The sequence below is a fragment of the Sapajus apella genome, unplaced genomic scaffold (assembly GCF_009761245.1).
Source record: "Sapajus apella isolate SASKATOON/1434 unplaced genomic scaffold, GSC_monkey_1.0 scaffold106, whole genome shotgun sequence".
In the NCBI taxonomy this organism is placed as follows: domain Eukaryota; kingdom Metazoa; phylum Chordata; class Mammalia; order Primates; family Cebidae; genus Sapajus; species Sapajus apella.
The window spans coordinates 3,607,410-3,625,573 of record NW_022437046.1 but is presented as its reverse complement, the minus strand read 5'-3'; the positions used below and the strand labels follow the sequence as shown (position 1 = coordinate 3,625,573).

At 40.8% G+C, this 18,164-nt stretch overlaps 1 protein-coding gene across 1 annotated transcript in view; it reads right to left on the bottom strand.

Moving 5' to 3' along the window:
* The window catches only part of RNF169 (ring finger protein 169), a 99,770-nt gene that overhangs the window by 63,063 nt on the left and 18,543 nt on the right, over positions 1-18,164 (bottom strand). Inside the window, exon 2 of the mRNA XM_032259070.1 lies at positions 2,305-2,378. Coding sequence (XP_032114961.1) covers positions 2,305-2,378 — 74 coding nt within the window. The remainder of the gene's footprint in view (positions 1-2,304; positions 2,379-18,164) is intronic.

Sequence of the window (18,164 nt, the reverse complement as noted above, 5' to 3'; positions counted from 1 at the left end):
ACAATAGTGACGGCAGCAGCAGCCTGTCTGGAGCAGGCACTGTGAAGATGCTGGCTGCAGCATCAAGGGGACATCTGGGGCTGCATACTCCATGGAGCCGGGAGGAGTCAACAGGAGCCGGCAACAGGTAGAAGCCATGCCCACTTCCAAGTTGAAGGGGTGGGATCCCTGCCATGCTGGGTGCAGCTGCAGTCACCCAGCCATGGCTGCAGGCATCTCTGTGCTCTTGGGGGCCCAGGAAGCCCCCCAACCCTCATCTCCCACCCCCGAGGCTCAAAAGTACCTGCTCCCACAGCCTGGCCTCTCCCCACTCCCAGTACCCATACCAATTTCACAGCAAAGCTGTGACTGAGCCCAGGTGCTGTCACTACCCGGACAGGTGGGAGCACGCTCGGGGTGGTATTGACATGCCAGCCCCCTGCCACCTTGGCCCCCTCCAGACTATGGGCACAGCAGAGGACGGGAGGAAGGTCACGGGAGTGCTGAGGGCAGCTTGGTGGAGGCCTGCAGGTGTCCCACAGCACAGCCTGGGCACTGTGAGTACAGTGGAGGGCAGGTTGATGGTAGCAGGAGGTAGACAGGCTCCTGGACAGAAAGGGGTGGATCCCCCATGAAGCCCCACCTTCAAGCTGGGGGCAGCCTGAAGCTGGGAGCTGGGCTGCCAGTTCTGCAGACGGGAGTGAGAGCTTACAGTGCTTTTTCTGGGCCTGCCCATGGCTGCCCAGGGACCAACCAGTATGCACTTCCTCCCCTCTGAAGCCCATAAAAGCCCTGGACTCAGCCAGACTGGCAGACACGGGATGATCTGCCTGTGCAGGGGAGCTACCCATTATGGATCTCCTCTCTGCTAAGAGCTGAGCAGATGTCTGGACCTGCCTGTGGAAAGGAGCTACCCCCTTCAGTCTCTTGAGAGCTGTACTGTCACTCAACAAAGCTCCTCTTCACCCTACTCACCCTACAGACATCCACATATCTCATTCTTTCTGGACACAGGACAAAAACTTGGGACTCACTGAAAGGTGGGACAGAGAGAGCGGCAACATAAACAGCTGAAACTTGCCCCTTGCTCACCATGTGGTGGGCAATGAGAAAAAGAGAAGAGCTGTAGCCCTTCAGGGAGCCCAGACCTAGGTGCTCCCGAGCCAGGGCTGTGACACCCTCTTTGGGGCACTGTGGTTCCTGGCATATCCAAGTTTCAGGCACCGCCGCATTCTACAGTGCCAGCAGTGGAAGCCGCTTGCGATATGCCTGGTCCGGCCACAGCCTCACAGAATCCGGCACCCATGCCAGCACCTGGAGCTCCCCACCCAGTCACAGCCAGCATGCCTGGCTGTGCACAGCAGCCAGAACCCATGCTCACTTGCTCACGCATCCCTCCCCTCTGTGCCTGGCTTGCCTTTGGCAGGCATGGGATCCAGGCCAGTAGCACAAGCAAAGCCTGAAAGAACAAGTGAGCAGAATGAGCCCAGCAGGCCTGAGCAAAACTTGGGCAAAGGGGTCACCAGTCACAGAGGTTTCCAGTTGGCAAAACGACATGCCAAGGATCCTGTGACAATAGCATTATTGTCTCACCTCTATTTTTTGATGATGCTTGATCCATATTAAGTGGATCACTTACATTTATAAACTATTAGATGCCCACAAGTAGAATGAGTAATCAATTATAAAGCTGGGTGAGGAATGATGGTGCAGGGAGAGGGGTGGGAAAGAATGATACACATCTAGCAACGTACTTCTTATTACCAGCCTTTTTAAAGTCTTAATTCTCTAGGTGATTCCCAGACAATTAGTTTGAAAACATCATAAATGATATGGACACAGATAAAAGCTTGCCCAATGGTAAACATTTTCTATGTAGGAAATTATTTCACTATCCCCTTAATGACCTATGTTACAGTTCTTCTGGAGTATTTAATGGAGTGAGCAATAATGGATAACACCAGCTACATGTAACTAGAAGAACCTTGCAAGATAAAGAAAAATAATACAAGCAATTATTAACAAGGGCACCTGTTAAAAGTACCAAGAATGCCTCTCTGGTGGCCAGTTATTGCAACTGGCATGTGACAGCAGCCTCTGTGAACTACATCTTCATCTTTAAAAAAACAACTAAGGGAATCTTGGGTTAAGGTTTATTCTACTTCCATTATAGCTCCAAATCTAAGTAGGCTGGTATAAGGTAGTGTGAAGAAAGGCTCTGTATTATAAATTTTTTAAAACCTGGTAAATCAAGACTCCCACTAAGCATTCTTTAATGTCATTATTTCAACCTACTTTAAGAAAATGAATGACATAATACTTTACCTTTCTCAAGCTTTCATATTCCTCACGAAGTTCCCCAGTCTTGCTTAATTTGATTGGTGCTCTGAATACAAAGTCTGGAAGAAAGGGAAAAGAAAATACTTTTTAACAGGACTTTCTAGGAAGGAACCAAGATCTTGTCCTACTGCTCCCCTCATACTATAAATCACATTAAAATTTGTGGTCATCTTAATTTAAATATGCATTCACTCACTTAACAAATATTTATCAAAGGTTACAAATCAGGCACGGTTCTAAGCACTGAGGAGAAGCACTGCACAGTACAGTCCTTGTTCTCCTGCAGCTTATCATATTGTGGAAGAAAACAGACAATAAACAAGCATGTATACATGTGCTACAACTGGGGTACTAAGTGCTATGGGGGAAAAGTGTAGGATATATATATATATAGGGTTACCTAGAAGGGGCTAATAAAGTAACATGTTAAAAGACGTCAAGGAAAAACTACATTTAAAGCTCTTGAGTTCAATGTTACTGAGTGACATTTTAAATGAGCTGAAGTTTTTTATTCACAATAATGTATTTTCCTGTTCTCAACATTGCCAAAGTATTTTCCTGTATATAAAATGCATATACTCTTGTATGTATTTTCAGTATATAACCTGATTTGTTTTTGTCCTCAAAGCCTTCAGTGATTTTGACTGGCCTATAGAATAAAGTCACAACTTTTCAACATGTTATTTAAGGTTCTTCAGAGACTGACCACAACTTTAACTTTCTAAAGCACTGTACAGATCAACCCTGTCTGTCCAGTCACAACATACATACAGCATTTTAAAACCTTTTATGCTATTTTCTCAACTGAAATTCTGTCTTCTCCCCTTTTCTATGTATTTTTAAATCTAAGATCTCCGGTTACAGGAGGCACAGTACATGTGGGTTATATACGTAGATGATAAAATCAAAGCTAAGAACAGAATAAATGGTCTTAAATACTATCAAAAAGGTGGAGTAAAGCACACAATTCTGCTCCCTTAAATGTACATGACACTTCTTTATACCTTCAATGTATATTTGAGGTCTAAATATGTACTAATTTTTAAGACTTACTAATAACTCTACATCCCACTGAGGCTGATAAATATTTGTTATAAAAAAGGAGTCTCCCCAGAAAGTTGCCCTTTGTCCTTTTTCAGTTGTCTCAACTATTTTATTTTTTTTTTCCTGTATTTCCCTTACAGAGGAATCAACTATTTCAGAAAGACTTTTATTTAGTATACTGAGAAATGTAGGAGATATTTAGATAGAAACACTGGACACATTGGACCTTAAGCAAATATACAAAACAGTAACATAAACCTTTACCAACCACTACAGAATTGTTAGACCTAGGTTTGGGAGGCAAACATTCCATCACCTTCACCCTCTTGAATAAAAAGTCCTAGGCTGGGCTTGGTGGCTCATGCTTGTAATCCCAACACTTTGGGAAGCCAAGGCAGAAAGCTTGCTTGTATCCAAGAGTTTGAAACCAGCCTGGGCAACAGAGCAAGACCCCATCTCTATAAAAAATAAAAAATGAACCAGGTGTGGTAACATGTGCCTTGCCTGTAGTCCCAGCTACTTGGAAGGCTGAGGTGGGAGGATCACTTGAGGCCAGGAGGTTGAGGCTGCAGTGAGCTGAGATCATGCCACTGAACTCTAGCCTGCACAACAGAACAAGACCCTGTCTCAAAAAAAAAAAAAACAAAAAAACTCCTGACGACTATTTTAGTTCCTTAAGCACATTCAGAATTATAGGCGCACCGTGTTTAAAATTAGATGTTTAAAAAAAAAAAGAAAGGGTAGAAAGCCTTAGGGAAAGTAAACACTTTACATCCATTTACTGAAAACCTATTACATGTATATTAATGTAAATATACATTTTTTTCTCAGTGAATTTTCACAAAAACTTGGTAAGGTAGGTATTATGTCCATTTTACATTAAGAAAACTAAGGGATTAAATGACTTAGCCCAAGGTTATGAAGCTAGTGCATGGCAAAACAAGGAGAAAAAAATTTAACAGGAATAAGGAAGGAAATACACGATTAAAAAGGTAACCCCCATCTGGAGTTGAGCTCACTCTCTCCCCTTTTACAAACTCCCTTGTAGTAGCCCTCCTTGAATATATCTTCCTTACTGTCTTTTTTTTAAAACAAGAGCAACCCATCAAGAAGATGTAACAATGATAAAACCTGTATGAACCTACAACACAGCAAAAATAAATAAGACTATATGGAGAAATTAACCAAAAATTAATGTTAGAAATTTTTTAGCACACTGCAATTAAAAACAGATAGATCAAGCGGGGCACGATGGCTCACACCTGCAATCCAAGCACTTTGGGACGCTGAGGCAGGCAGATCACTTGAAGTCAGGAGTTGAAAACCAACCTAGTCAACATGGTGAAACCCATCTCTACTAAAAACACAATAACAACAACAAAATAGCTGGGTGTGGGGTGGGTGCCTGTAACTTGGGAGGCTGAATCAGGAGAATCCCTTGAACCCAGGAGATGGAAGTTGCAGTGAGCCGAGATCATGCCACTGTACTCCAGCCTGGGTGACGGAGTGAGACTCCATCTCAAAAAACAAGCAAACAAAACAGCCCAGGCAGACAAAAAGGTCACAAAAATATAGAAAAACTGAACAAGAAAACTAATGTGGTCATGTGTATATATAAACAGTCATGTGTATGCATGTATGTGTGTGTATGTTTATGTATATATAAACCCTCAATGAAGAGAATGTATATCTCTTAAGGCAAACAATTTAAAATACTGATGATACATTAGGTCATAAAGATGCTTCAAAAAATTTCAAAGAATTTGTATTACACATACTTGCTCTTTGATCCCGATTGCCGTTTTCCAGGTCTAGTTTTCTAGCTACCAAGTTGGTAATTTTGGGCTACCTAATATTCTTTTTCAATAAATTGCTTTTCTGATTAAATTTAGCAGAGTAGATTCCTGTCAATTGCAGCCGACAACCCTAGTGATTCAATTTTTTACATGGTACCTTGAAATAATCAATAAACCAGTCTCTAATAAAACTGATTAAGAAAGAAAAGAGAGAAGATAAAATGATATTAATAAAAAGGAAGTTCTAAATATAGATGTCACGGTGAGTTTAGTTTAAAACTCCAGAGACTATTAAAAGAACGCTATAATGAATATCTTGCATATGTATCATTTTACATGTCTACAAGTGTATCCATAGGATAAATTGCTGGAATCAGAATCCCTGCTCAAAGGTTATGTGCTTTTTTTTTTTTTTTTTTTTTTTGAGGCGGAGTCTCGCTCTTGTTACCCAGGCTGGAGTGCAATGGCGCGATCTTGGCTCACCGCAACCTCCGCCTCCTGGGTTCAGGCAATTCTCCTGCCTCAGCCTCCTGAGTAGCTGGGATTACAGGCATGCACCGCCATGCCCAGCTGATTTTTTGTAGTTTTAGTAGAGACGAGGTTTCACCATGTTGACCAGGATGGTCTCGATCTCTTGACCTCGTGATCCACCCGCCTCGGCCTCCCAAAGTGCTGGGATTACAGGCTTGAGCCACCGCGCCCGGCCCGGTTATGTGCTTTTTGAGAGGTTCACCAAACTGCCCTCTGTCATGAAGCCTGTATCAATTTATAGTCCTACCAGCAATGCATGACAGTGCTGTTTCCTCACACCTCCTTTTTGCCTTACACCTCCTTTTCACTTTTTTCAGAGATGAAGTCTCACAATGTTGCCCAGGAGGGTTTTAGAGATGAGGTCTCACAATGTTGCCCAGGAGGGAGTGCAGTGGCTATTCATCAGGACGATCATAGTGCCCTGCAGCCTCAAACTCCCAGCCTCAAGCGATCATCCTGCCTTAGCCTCCAAGGAAGCTGATCTTCTCACATCTTTTCCAACACCATGAGTGCTGAAACCTTTGAGCTTTGCTAATCTAATAGATGAAATTTTGCATTTATACGCATATATTTTATGAGTGAAATTGAGTAATTTTATATGGTTAAGAATAATTTTCCATTTCCTTTGATATGAAATGCATCTGCATTTCCTTACTCCTACTTGTATTAACTTTTTCTTCTTGATTTGTCAAAGCTCCCTATGTCAGAAAAATTGGCTTTATGTCACATGAATAGCAATACTTTTCCCAGTTTATCATTTGTGTTGACTTTGTTTATAGTGGTTATTTTTATGTAGTTATATTAATCAAACTTTTATGGCTTCTGTATTTTTTATTGCATTTGGAAAGACTTTCTTTCAGGCCAAGATATAATAACAAATTCCATCATATTTTTTTCCGGTAGAATGCATAATATTCTTCTCAGTTCTACTTTTTAAAAATTCTAAATCTTTACTTTTATTTGAGAAGCAACATAAGAAGCATAATCTTATCCAGGCTTATAAATAAGTATACTATCCAACACAAGAAACCAAAAATATTTTAGCAATACCCTGGTAGAAATGGTAATTTTCGGCCGGGCGCGGTGGCTCAAGCCTGTAATCCCAGCACTGTGGGAGGCCGAGGCGGGTGGATCACGACGTCAAGAGATCGAGACCATCCTGGTCAACATGGTGAAACCCCGTCTCTACTAAAAATACAAAAAATTAGCTGGGCATGGTGGCGCGTGCCTGTAATCCCAGCTACCCAGGAGGCGGAGGTTGCGGTGAGCCGAGATCGCGCCATTGCACTCCAGCCTGGGTAACAAGAGCGAAACTCCGTCTCAGAAAAAAAAAAAAAAAAAAAGAAATGGTATTTCACTTATTATTGGAGAATTTGCTTGCTCCAAAATACTTCACTGATAATTACTACAAAATGTCTCAAGAGCTTAACATCTTCATCTTTTACATAAGTAAGCCTGATCCCCAACTTGGAAGCTTCAGAGCGCTGGGTGCGGTGGCTCAAGCCTGTAATCCCAGCACTTTGGGAGGCCGAGGCGGGTGGATCACGAGGTCAAGAGATCGAGACCATCCTGGTCAACATGGTGAAACCCTGTCTCTACTAAAACTACAAAACATTAGCTGGGCATGGTGGCACGTGCCTGTAATCCCAGTTACTCAGGAGGCTGAGGCAGGAGAATTGCCTGAACCCAGGAGGCAGAGGTCGCGGTGAGCCAAGATCGCGCCATTGCACTCCAGCCTGGGTAACAAGAGTGAAACTCCGTCTCAAAAAAAAAAAAAAAAAAAAAAACAAGCTTCAGAGCTTTGGATAAGTTGTCTCAACTTCCTCTTCTGTAAAATCAGAATACCTATCATCACAGGTTATTATAAGGATCAAATGAGTGTCACAAGAGTAAAAACACTCTGCAAATTATTTTAGCCAGTAGAGTGGCATGCAGCAGAATTTACTAAGTATGAAATTGTCTCTGCTATTGGTGGGATAACATTCTTAAAATTGTGGTTTGGTTCAATTTACTTGCAAGTATAATTTATAAGAAACAAAGATAATCTCCAGGTGTGGTGGCTGACGCCTATAATCCCAGAAATTTGGGAAGCTAAGGTGGGAGGATCTCTTGAGGTCAGAAGTTCAAGACCAGTCTGAACAACACAGAGACCTCATCTCTGCAAAAAATAAACAAACAAAAATTAAACAAAAAAAACCCCAACAATTAGTAGGGCATGATGGTGCACACCTATAGTCCCAGCTACTCAGGAGGCTGTGGCAGAAGGACTGCTTGAGCCCAGGAGTTTGAGCCTGCAGGGAGCGATGACTGTGCCACTGAACTCTGGCCTGGGCAATAGAGAGACTCCAACTCTTAAAAACAAAAAAAGAAACAAAGATAATGTTCCAGCTACTTTGATATATATATATTACATAAACAGTTAAATTCACTTTGGGATATTTATTAAGAAATCTCAAAGTTCATATAAGACCAAGGAGGAACTCAGCATGATGACTGAAATCTTACTATGCCTCTGGCTTATTTGACAGCAAAAGGTGATGGGGAGGGGGAGAGGTAGGGTACTAATTTATATTTATCAAAACTAGTACTGATATTAATCAGTTTAGTTGGATTAAGAATGAACAATGTTTAATGCTTTAAGGATCATTTTTTGCCCCAACAGGACTGTGCTACATTAAATGACACCATGCCCAAAAGCTCAAAAATTACACAGAAAGTAAAGTACTTCTTGAATACTAAAACACATAAGCATAAAAGGCTGTGAATTGGTCCAAAGTGATATTAACTTAAACATTTAATCCTACGTCCTATTTTAGCAGTACCCTCTAAAAACACCAAGAAGGGGGGAAAAAATCCTTTGCATGTGTGCGCGTGTGTATGTGTGTGTGTGTGTGTGTGCTTGTAAAAAGAACATAACGTTAAGTTCAGATGCCTGCTCTGTCAATTAAGTGAGAGTATTTAGAAATGTCAAAACTTGAATGATGGAGCTTTGGGAAATTGTATAAAAATACACACGTTGAAGCTTCTCTTCGCCTTGGTCTCCTTCTCTACCAAATGGGAATCGAAATACGGGCCAAATTACCTCACAGGAATGCGGAAGACCACAATTAAAAGTAACAATAGTAGTAACCAATGAAGAATCCCCATAATAAATAAGTAAAAACAGCTAACGTTTAATGAGAGCACACTCTGTGCTAAATGTTGCAAGGATGCATATGCACAAGTGCACATATATATGTGCACACACACGCACGTGTGCACACACACACAGCAGAAAACAGTTGACACAGCAGGCATGTCTATCCTTAAAAAGGCCTGCTTCCAACGCTGGCCCTTGGCTGGTGCCTAGAAACTTAGGTATCAGGAGGGTTCCCACCCTCCTTAACTGATAAGACTTGTTCACTATACCTAAACTGTACAAACAAAATAATTTATGCCAAACATCTGCTTTCCTCAGGGAAAGTGAAATTTTGGCACGTACTAGGTAGAGGGTGCCTATGTGATCAGCTTATATAATCCCTAAGCACTAAGTCTCTAACGAGTTTCCCTGGTTGGGAACATTTCACAGGTTGTCACAACTCCTCACTAGGGGAAGTAAGGACACCTTATGCGCCTCCGCTAAGAGATGACTTCAGAAGCTTGCAATTGGTTTTCCCCAGACTTTGTCCCACATGCCTTCTCCCTCAACCGCTTTTGCTCGGTATCTTTTCACTGTAATAAATCATAGCAGAGAATACAACTACACACTGAGTACTTTAAGTCCCCCTAGCAAATCTAGGGGGACCTGTGGATGGTCTTGGAGACCTCCAAACACACACATGTAACACATGTCATGAACTTAATTTTCTCTTTAGAGCATAATTTCAATCTCAGAAATGAAGGCAACACATCAGATAACTTTTAAAGCTAGTGATTCAATAACAATACTTTTATTTCCTACTCACCGTGTTTCTCTAAATTCTGTAAATCTCCATCAAATAATAATATTACAGGTAAAATGCTATTAGGATTTCAAACTTATGAGAGTACGTATTACATCAAAATAATTTATTTGAAGTCTTGTGAAATGTGGTGTTTCAATCCACCTCGACTATTATGAGAAAGGAGCTGGAAAAAGGCCAGAAAAATGAAGATCTCCTCTTTTTAAATCAAAGTCTCATAATATATATTAAAGGTGAATGGAGAACATGTATTCATTTGACAGTATTAATTATGCTAAGACAGTATGAATCTTTTAGTTTCCTAGATTTTTAATAAAGAAAGAGCAATCACATACAACAAAACAATTGTTATCTGATCATGTGAGACTTGACTTTTCTTTCTCTTTACTTCCCTTTCCTTCCTGGGGTCACATTTCAGCTTCCTCCACCCCAAAAGAGGAAACTGTGGTTGAAATGACAGCAATACTACCACTACCAAAAACAGAGCAACAAGATGTCAAGTCAGAACCAGAAAAGGCAACATCATCTTCCTCAGTCTAGAGGAGTTAGTCACAAATCTACCAATATCTCTACCAGCTTTTACAGGGATTTTTAAGTCTTCAGTAGCACAGAAACACCAACTCACCCTTCCTTCACCTCACAGAACAGAAATGCTGGAAACTACTTCAGGCGTCGTTGAGATGCTGAATATCTTAGCATTCATAAAATCCAATGGTTGAAGTACTTCCTTAATGCCTATCCTTTAACTATTACTATGCTTAACAGGAAAAGAAACTCTCTAAGGATATAATGCCTTAAGAATGACATGCACCTGTGGCCAGTGACCTAAAATGAATCCTATGTGAATTACAGGAACAGCTACAGTTCCCTGAAGGTCCTTTCTGAAAAGGATTTTCTTTCGGGTGGGGTGACTACTTGTTAATAAAGGCGAACAAACAAAACAAACTACAAGGTAGACATGTTGCTAATTGCATCAAACCATCAGGAATGAAGTGTCATTGTCAAAGCATCCACACTCAATGCAAAATTGAAAAAGAAGCTCACTCAACTGTGATGGGAAGATGCCATCCCTAAAACTCAAATCTGAAGAAAAGCATCCCTTGGTACCTGAGTATGCTTGAGTTTTTAGCCCTGTAGATTGGGTTTCTATGAGTGCAGCAGAATGAAAAAGAATTTTACACGTACTGAGTCCAAGACCTTTGAATAATCCCACTTACTAGCTATTTATCTTTGAACAAAAATAAAAAAAAAAAAACCTCTTTGCACATGAATTTCCTCATGTGTAACTTCTTAATAATACAACCATATATCAGAACTGTAGACAAGATTAAATTATGAATTCAAAAGCTTGTAAGCTATTGTTTGGCAAATTATTTAGCACAATACAAATATATAGATATAGTTATATTAATATCTGTTACATCTGCTATAAAATGGTTAACTGAGAACTTAACGTATTTTCTTTAAAGATACAGAGATAATTTTCTATAATCACAAGAGTTGATTCTATACCACTTATATTTCAACATGACATAAGAGGCCATCTATATCAGTGGTCCCCAGCCTTTTTGGCACAAGGGACCAGTTTCCTGGGAGACAATTTTTCTACTGACTGGTGCAGGGGTTGCAGGGGGAGCAGACAGTTTCAAGATGAAACTGTTCACCTCAGATCATCAGGTATTAAGCTTGTCATAGGACAGCGCAGCCTACCTAGATCCCTCACACACACAGCTCACAATAGGGTTCCTGATTCTATGAGAATCTAATGCCACCGCTCACCTGCTGCGTGGCCATGTTCCTAATAGGCCACAGACCAGTACCAGTCCAGGGTTGAGGACCCCTGATCTATATGAGATAGATTATCTACCTCTTCAAACCACTTCATTCCCTGCCTATTTTACATTCCATCAACAGCTATGCGTCTTGCCCCGAATAGCTATGGTTCTTGCCTCTATGCCTCTGCCTGAAATGCCCTCACTTTCCACTCTTACTCTCCACAGCCACTTCATAGGAAGCTAAAAAAACTTCATCTTTAAAACTCAGTTTAGGCCAGCCGTGGTGACTCAGGCCTATAATCCCAGCACTTTGGGAGGCCAAGGCGGGAGGATCACGAGGTCAGGAGATTGAGACCATCCTGTCCAACATGGTGAAACCCTGTCTCTACTAAAAAATACAAAAATTAGCTGGGTATGGTGGCACACGCCTATAGTCCCAGTACTCAGGAAGCTGAGGCAGGAGAATTGCTTGAACCTAGGAGGTGGAGGTAACAGTGAGCCGAGATCGCGCCACTGCACTCCAGCCTGACACCTGGTGACAGAGCGAGATTCTGTCTAAAAAAAAAAAAAAAAAAAACACTCAGTTTAAATTTCTACAAAGCATAAGATAATAAAATAAACCCAAAAGATAAACTTGGAAAAAGTATTTGCCACACACATAATAAAAGACTAATTTCCATCTCTATCACCACCAGCAGCATCATTACAGTGGCTGGCAGTTATGCAGCATGCAAGGCCCATTTTTAAGTCCTGAATATTAACTAACTCATAATTGACTCTGTAGGAAGGTGCTATGATTAGCCCCATTTTACAGATGAGGAAACTAAGGTACAAAGAGTTTAACTTGACTTGCTAAGGCAACCACTGCTATAAGTGAAAGAGCTATGATTTAATACAAGCAATCTAGATCCAGGATCTGTCTGCGCACTTACCCACTATGCCTTATACATGTATGAGCCTAATAACTTCATACAAGAATGGATAAATGACATGCATAGGCAGTTTATAGTACAAAAAAATTAAAACTAGGCCAGGAGCAGTGGCTCACCCCTGTAATCCCAGCACTCTGGGAGGCTGAGGTAGGCAGATCACAAGGAGCAGGAGTTCCAGACCAGCCTGGCCGATATGGTGAAACCCCATCTCTACTAAAAATACAAAAAAATAAACTAGCCGGGCGTGGTGGCACATGCCTATAGTCCCAGCTACTCAGGAGGCTGAGGCAGGAGAATTGCTTGAATCCAGGAGGCGGAGGCTGCACTGAGCCGAGATTGCTCCACTGCACTCCAGCCTGGGCAATAGAGGGAGAATCTGTCTCAAAAAAATAAATAAAAATAAAAAAATAAAAACAAAACACTTTTGTATCAAGTTGGCAAAAAACAAAAAGTTCCATAAGGCAAGAGTTAGCAAGGCTATGCTAACATATATATCTTTAAGATATATATGTGTATAAATATATACATATAAGAATATTCACTGCTGATTACTCACCATACTAAAGACTGGGAACAACCTAAATGTCCTTCAAATAAAGACTGATTAAATAACTAGATGATGGAGACACACATGAATCTATTTCTATACTGCCTGGTTTTATTCATGTTCTGGTCTCTGGGTTTATCTGTAATTTTTGTTAGAATGTCATTCATTGTGTATGAAAAACTGTAAAGGCCCTGGGTGATGTTATACTCCTACAGAGGAGTCACTGTGTTCTCTGACAGGCAGTTAGAATGAGGTGGCAGCAGATCACTTCACAATCCAAACATGACATAAGCTGACTCAAAGCTGGCTGCAGCATAAAGCCTGTACAGCTCATTCTCCCCTAGTTTGTAGCCCTCCAAGGATCCAACGGAGAGCCCAGTGTTTTCCAAGTCTATCTTCCTTGAAAGACCATGAACTTTTTCTCCTTAACACTGGAGAACTGTTAAGAGTCTGCCCTGCTTTTCAGTGGCTTTCTGCGAGGCTTCTTAGACTTTTACCTCGCACAATTAAGAATCTGCAAACACCTTGGGACCTAGGTAGGAGGGAGGTAGGTGGAGGGGGGAGGTAGGTGGAGGGGGGAGGTAGGTGGAGGGGGCAGGAGGCTACATATCTCTCTCTTTGGGATCTTGGACTCTCAGGTTCTGGTTGCCTTGGCAACTCAACTACAATTTTTGTATCCTCAGTCTCATGAAGAAAGCACCGCTGACGTTTTTGCCTCTTAATAGCTGCAGTCTCATTTTGCCAAGAATCCACAAACAACTGAAATCCTGGCTGCCTTGGCAACATACAGTGACTTCATATAGATTTTTTTAAATCAGGCTTTTCTAGTTATTCTCAGCAGGAGTTTTTGTCTGCTACAATCTGCTTCATCATAGCCAGAGGCAAAATCTACATACTTCATAAGCAGTGAAGAAGATAAGATTTTCATGATGAAACTACAAGCCAAAAATTAATACCATTTTTTAAAGTATGAGATGATGCACATCATAAGGCAAGTGTGCATATATAAGTAAATCTGAGGAAAAGAAAAAGGATCAATGAGGCTGAATTCTTACAGGCAAGGCTTCCTGGAGGAGGAAGTCTTGGGATACCTTATTATGTTAGGCATTAAGAACAAGTACTAGCAAGGAAAAAGCCATTCTGGCAAAGCAAACTTTATGAGCAAAGGCAGAAATGACTATGTTGTGCCAGATGGACTGGGTTAGGGTGGGTGAGTAGTAACGCTGGATAGATGAGATGGAAGCACTTGGTCAGAGGGCCTAAATGCCTAGTACTGAAGCCTGAAGATAATTCTAGAGACAAAATAATTACTTGTAAATTCCTAAATTGAAGGGTATGAAACTCTTCTCTAAGCTTAATCCAAAAGTGGTAACGATGGAATGGGGTTGAGGGCAAGACAATCCGTTGTTGACCTAACGGAATAACAAAGACATAAGGTAACAAGAATGAAAGAAGAAGAATGAGGAAACAGGTCTAATGAAAAACTGTGGAAAGAGAATGAAGTTGTTGCTAAAAGAACTAAAATGTTTGGCTATTCTTTGGGAATAGTATTGAAAATTTTAAAATACTAAATGAGGATAGTTAGGACAGAAATGAAAACACTAATGAAGAGATCTTACTTGAGTCTTATCCATACTGAAGTTCTGATGAAAAAGGACAGTGAAGTACAGATGTCTTTCAGGAAGTTGAATTTAGCACTGGAACTAAGGCAACAGGTTTAGATATATATATGTTGGGAGTTTCACTTAGAAAAGTTACCAAATAGGGCCGGGCACGGTGGCTCACACCTGTAATCCCAGCACTTTGGGAGGCCGAGGCGGGTGGATCACGAGGTCAAGAGATCGAGACCATCCTGGTCAACATGGTGAAACCCCGTCTCTACTAAAAAAAACACAAAAATTAGCTGGGCATGGTGGCACATGCCTGTAATCCCAGCTACTCAGGAGGCTGAGGCAGGAGAATTGCCTGAACCCAGGAGGCGGAGGCTGCGGTGAGCCGAGATCGCGCCATTGTACTCCAGCCTGGGTAACACAGCGAAACTCCGTCTCAAAAAAAAAAAAAAAAGAAAAAAAAAGAAAAGTTACCAAATGCTGTAAGAGTAGATATGCTTAGATGAGACCTCCAAAGGAATAACCAAAATTAAAAAAAAAACAGTATTATACATAGAATTTAAGGGACTTCCAAATCAGGTAAAGGAAGGTAAGAAACCAGAAAAGAGGCAAGAGAAAAGAGCCAACATAGTTTAAAAGGGGGGGGGGACACAATACTGTTTATCAACCATAGCAGAGCAATCAAATCAATGTGGCTAGAAGGAAGTCCTTGCTAACAGATCATATGAAGATGTAGTCGCCACAGATTAGAAGGGTAAAGAGGGAAGAAACAGCAAGGAAGAAAACAAAAGAAGAGAGCATTCCTTTGAAAGTCAAGAAAAGGACATAATAAAAAGCAGAACGTGGGTGATCCAAGTCCTAAACAAATTTACAATCTTACAAGGAAAGGAAAACCATACTTGGGTGAAACAACTATACTATGTCAAAAGAGTTATAAAACTCAATACCTAAGTGCTGCAAGAGGTGGAGATGCACAACAGCAAAAGGAAGGCAATGAATCAAAGCACATCTTTCACAATGAAACATATATTAAGTGCAGAGATACACAAAAAACAAGGCAATTATCGCTATTAATCTCACCTTTACCTGCTTAGCCGGGCACAGAGGCACGTGCTTGTAGTCCCAGCTACTCAGAAGGCTAAAGTGGGAGGACTGCAAGTTTGAGGCCAATCCCAGGCAAAGTAGGGAAACTCCATCTCCAAATAAAAAGCAGCCAATCAAATTTACCTGCTTATACTATTCACTAAACCTTGAACAACCACTGTCAAATGCAGTAAGTAAAAGGAGAAACTTTAAAATAAACGCACCACTTAAAAGTAGGAAGGTAGAAATACAGGAGTGAACCATAAATATATTCTAAAACCAAATTACTGTAAATAACTATTTTGAGAAGGAAATACAATCAGCTGTAACTAAACCCCTCCAAAAATTAAATTAAAATAAAACCAAACTAAAGTGTTTCCCATTTTATCTATGTTTTTGGTTTACTTCTGATTCTCCAAGAATATGGATGATGGTCAAGTACCAACTGTCTTAAACTAAGGCAATTTTCACCCACCCCCTTGCCCAAGACAAGTAACAATTTACAGTAGGCAATATAAAGAGTCTTTACCTGGGAACAAGAGGAAATACACAGAGAAGGTTAAAGTAAGCTAATAAAACGTAATATCAGATTTTAAGCTGCTCACTTGGGTTCCACAATTTATGCCACCGATTGCTACTATGGCAGCAGTACTACTACTACTACTGTGTTTTTAAACTATTCTTTGGCAAAGTACTAATCAAACCTAAATGCCACAGCCCACGCAACAAGAACTTATGAAATGCTTTGTAACATTTGATCTAGTAATTTAATTTCTAGGACTCTAAGAGCATTATCTGAAATATAGCAAAACTTTTACATAAAAATATTTTCATTGCAACATTGTTAACAATTGCGAGAAAAAAGTCAAGAATACCTAACTGTCCAATACTGAGAAACTGTTTAGGCTAATTATGGACCGACCATACACTTGTATTATTATTCAGTCATTAAAATTGTACACTTTTAAAGATAATATGCAGTACTGCTTTAACAAAATGGGAAACTGCTTAGGTTAGTGAAAGATGCAAGTCACCTGTATGGTAAATGCACGTGACAGCAATAACTTAAGCATATCCTGAGAATAACCAACATGGCGAACACATCTGAATGTGTGTTCTGAGCTGGAAAATCTGGGAGTGGCCAACTCAAGAAATTAATTCTTTATCTATAGGGAACATCTGAGCCCTGTCAAGTGGAACATGGGTCATATAGGACATAGAGGTCCTGACTTTTGAGTTGAATGAGGGGTGCCAGGTGGAGGTTGCTAGGGAAAGGGTGCTACGTGGAAATGCTATAGAAACTTCAAGCCTTTTGAAAGTGGCAGTTCTTCTGCCCAGCCCGCCACCACTGGAGTCTCTCCCTGTATGTAAAGCCCCCAGGAAAACTCCATGTCTCGTTTGCCGACTCTGGGTCTCTTCTTTGGCCTCTTGAACCTGGTGCTATCCCCATTGGAGCTGATGGGGGTATGGCACAACATCAGCAGATTAAGTATATCTTATAATCTCAAACATGAAAAACCATTAAACACAGAAATAGCCAATAACACACTGGAAAAAGAAACAGTGATATAACTGTAAAACTCACATTTGGAAAAAGATATTAGTGGTAACATACCAAGTTATCATATGTAAATGTGTAAGAACGATAGAAACAGTCACCGGAGATTAGTAGGTTAAAGAGGGAACAAGCAATGAGGAAGAAGGGAGGTGTTGTAGAAAGAGAAAGCATAAAAAAGGTATGAAACTCGTTCCAGAAAACATTTATAATACAATTTATTAGCTAAGACTAATTCATAAAAAGCTTTAAAAATAATTTTAAATAACTAGGGAGACAATGACAGATGCAATGTCACAAAATAAACAATTGCCAAATGAATCTTACAAACAAATGCTGCAGTTAAGAGTCCACAGAAGAAAGAGAACAGGGCTGAGAAGGAGAGACACTGCTTTCACAAGATGAGATGAAGCTGTATCTGGACTGCTGACCGTAGTTTGCCAATCACTGGATTAGACAGAAAGACAAATTAAGACAGCTGAGGCTGGGTGTGGTGGCTCATGCCTGTAATCTCATCATTTTGGGAGGCCAAGGTAAGAGGAGTTCTTGAGGCTAGCAGTTTGAGGCCAGCCTGGGCAACATAGTGAGACCCCATCTGCACAAAAAATAAAAAATTGGCCAGGCATGGTGGTGCATATCTTTAGTCCCAGCTACTCAGGATGCTGAGGTGGGAAGATCAATTGTACCCAGGTCAAGGCTGAAGTGAGCCTTGATTGCACCACTGCACTCCAGCCTGGGTGACAGAGCAAGACCCTGTCTCAAAAAAAAAAAAAAAAAAAAAATTAAGACAATCAAGATCAACAGGCTTTGCAAAAGCAGGTATCAGATAAGAGTAGAGTCAAAGTGAGTAAGGCTTCTTGCTGAATCCAGAAATGGCCCCAACAAAAAGGCTTTGTTGTTAGGCAACCCACATTGGATCAGCACAGTCAAAGCAGCAAGAGGCACATGATAAAGGAGGTCACAGAATCAAACACAGGCATAGGAATGCTGCTAAGATGAAGGCTTTGGACCTTAAGGCCTTTTATCCTAGA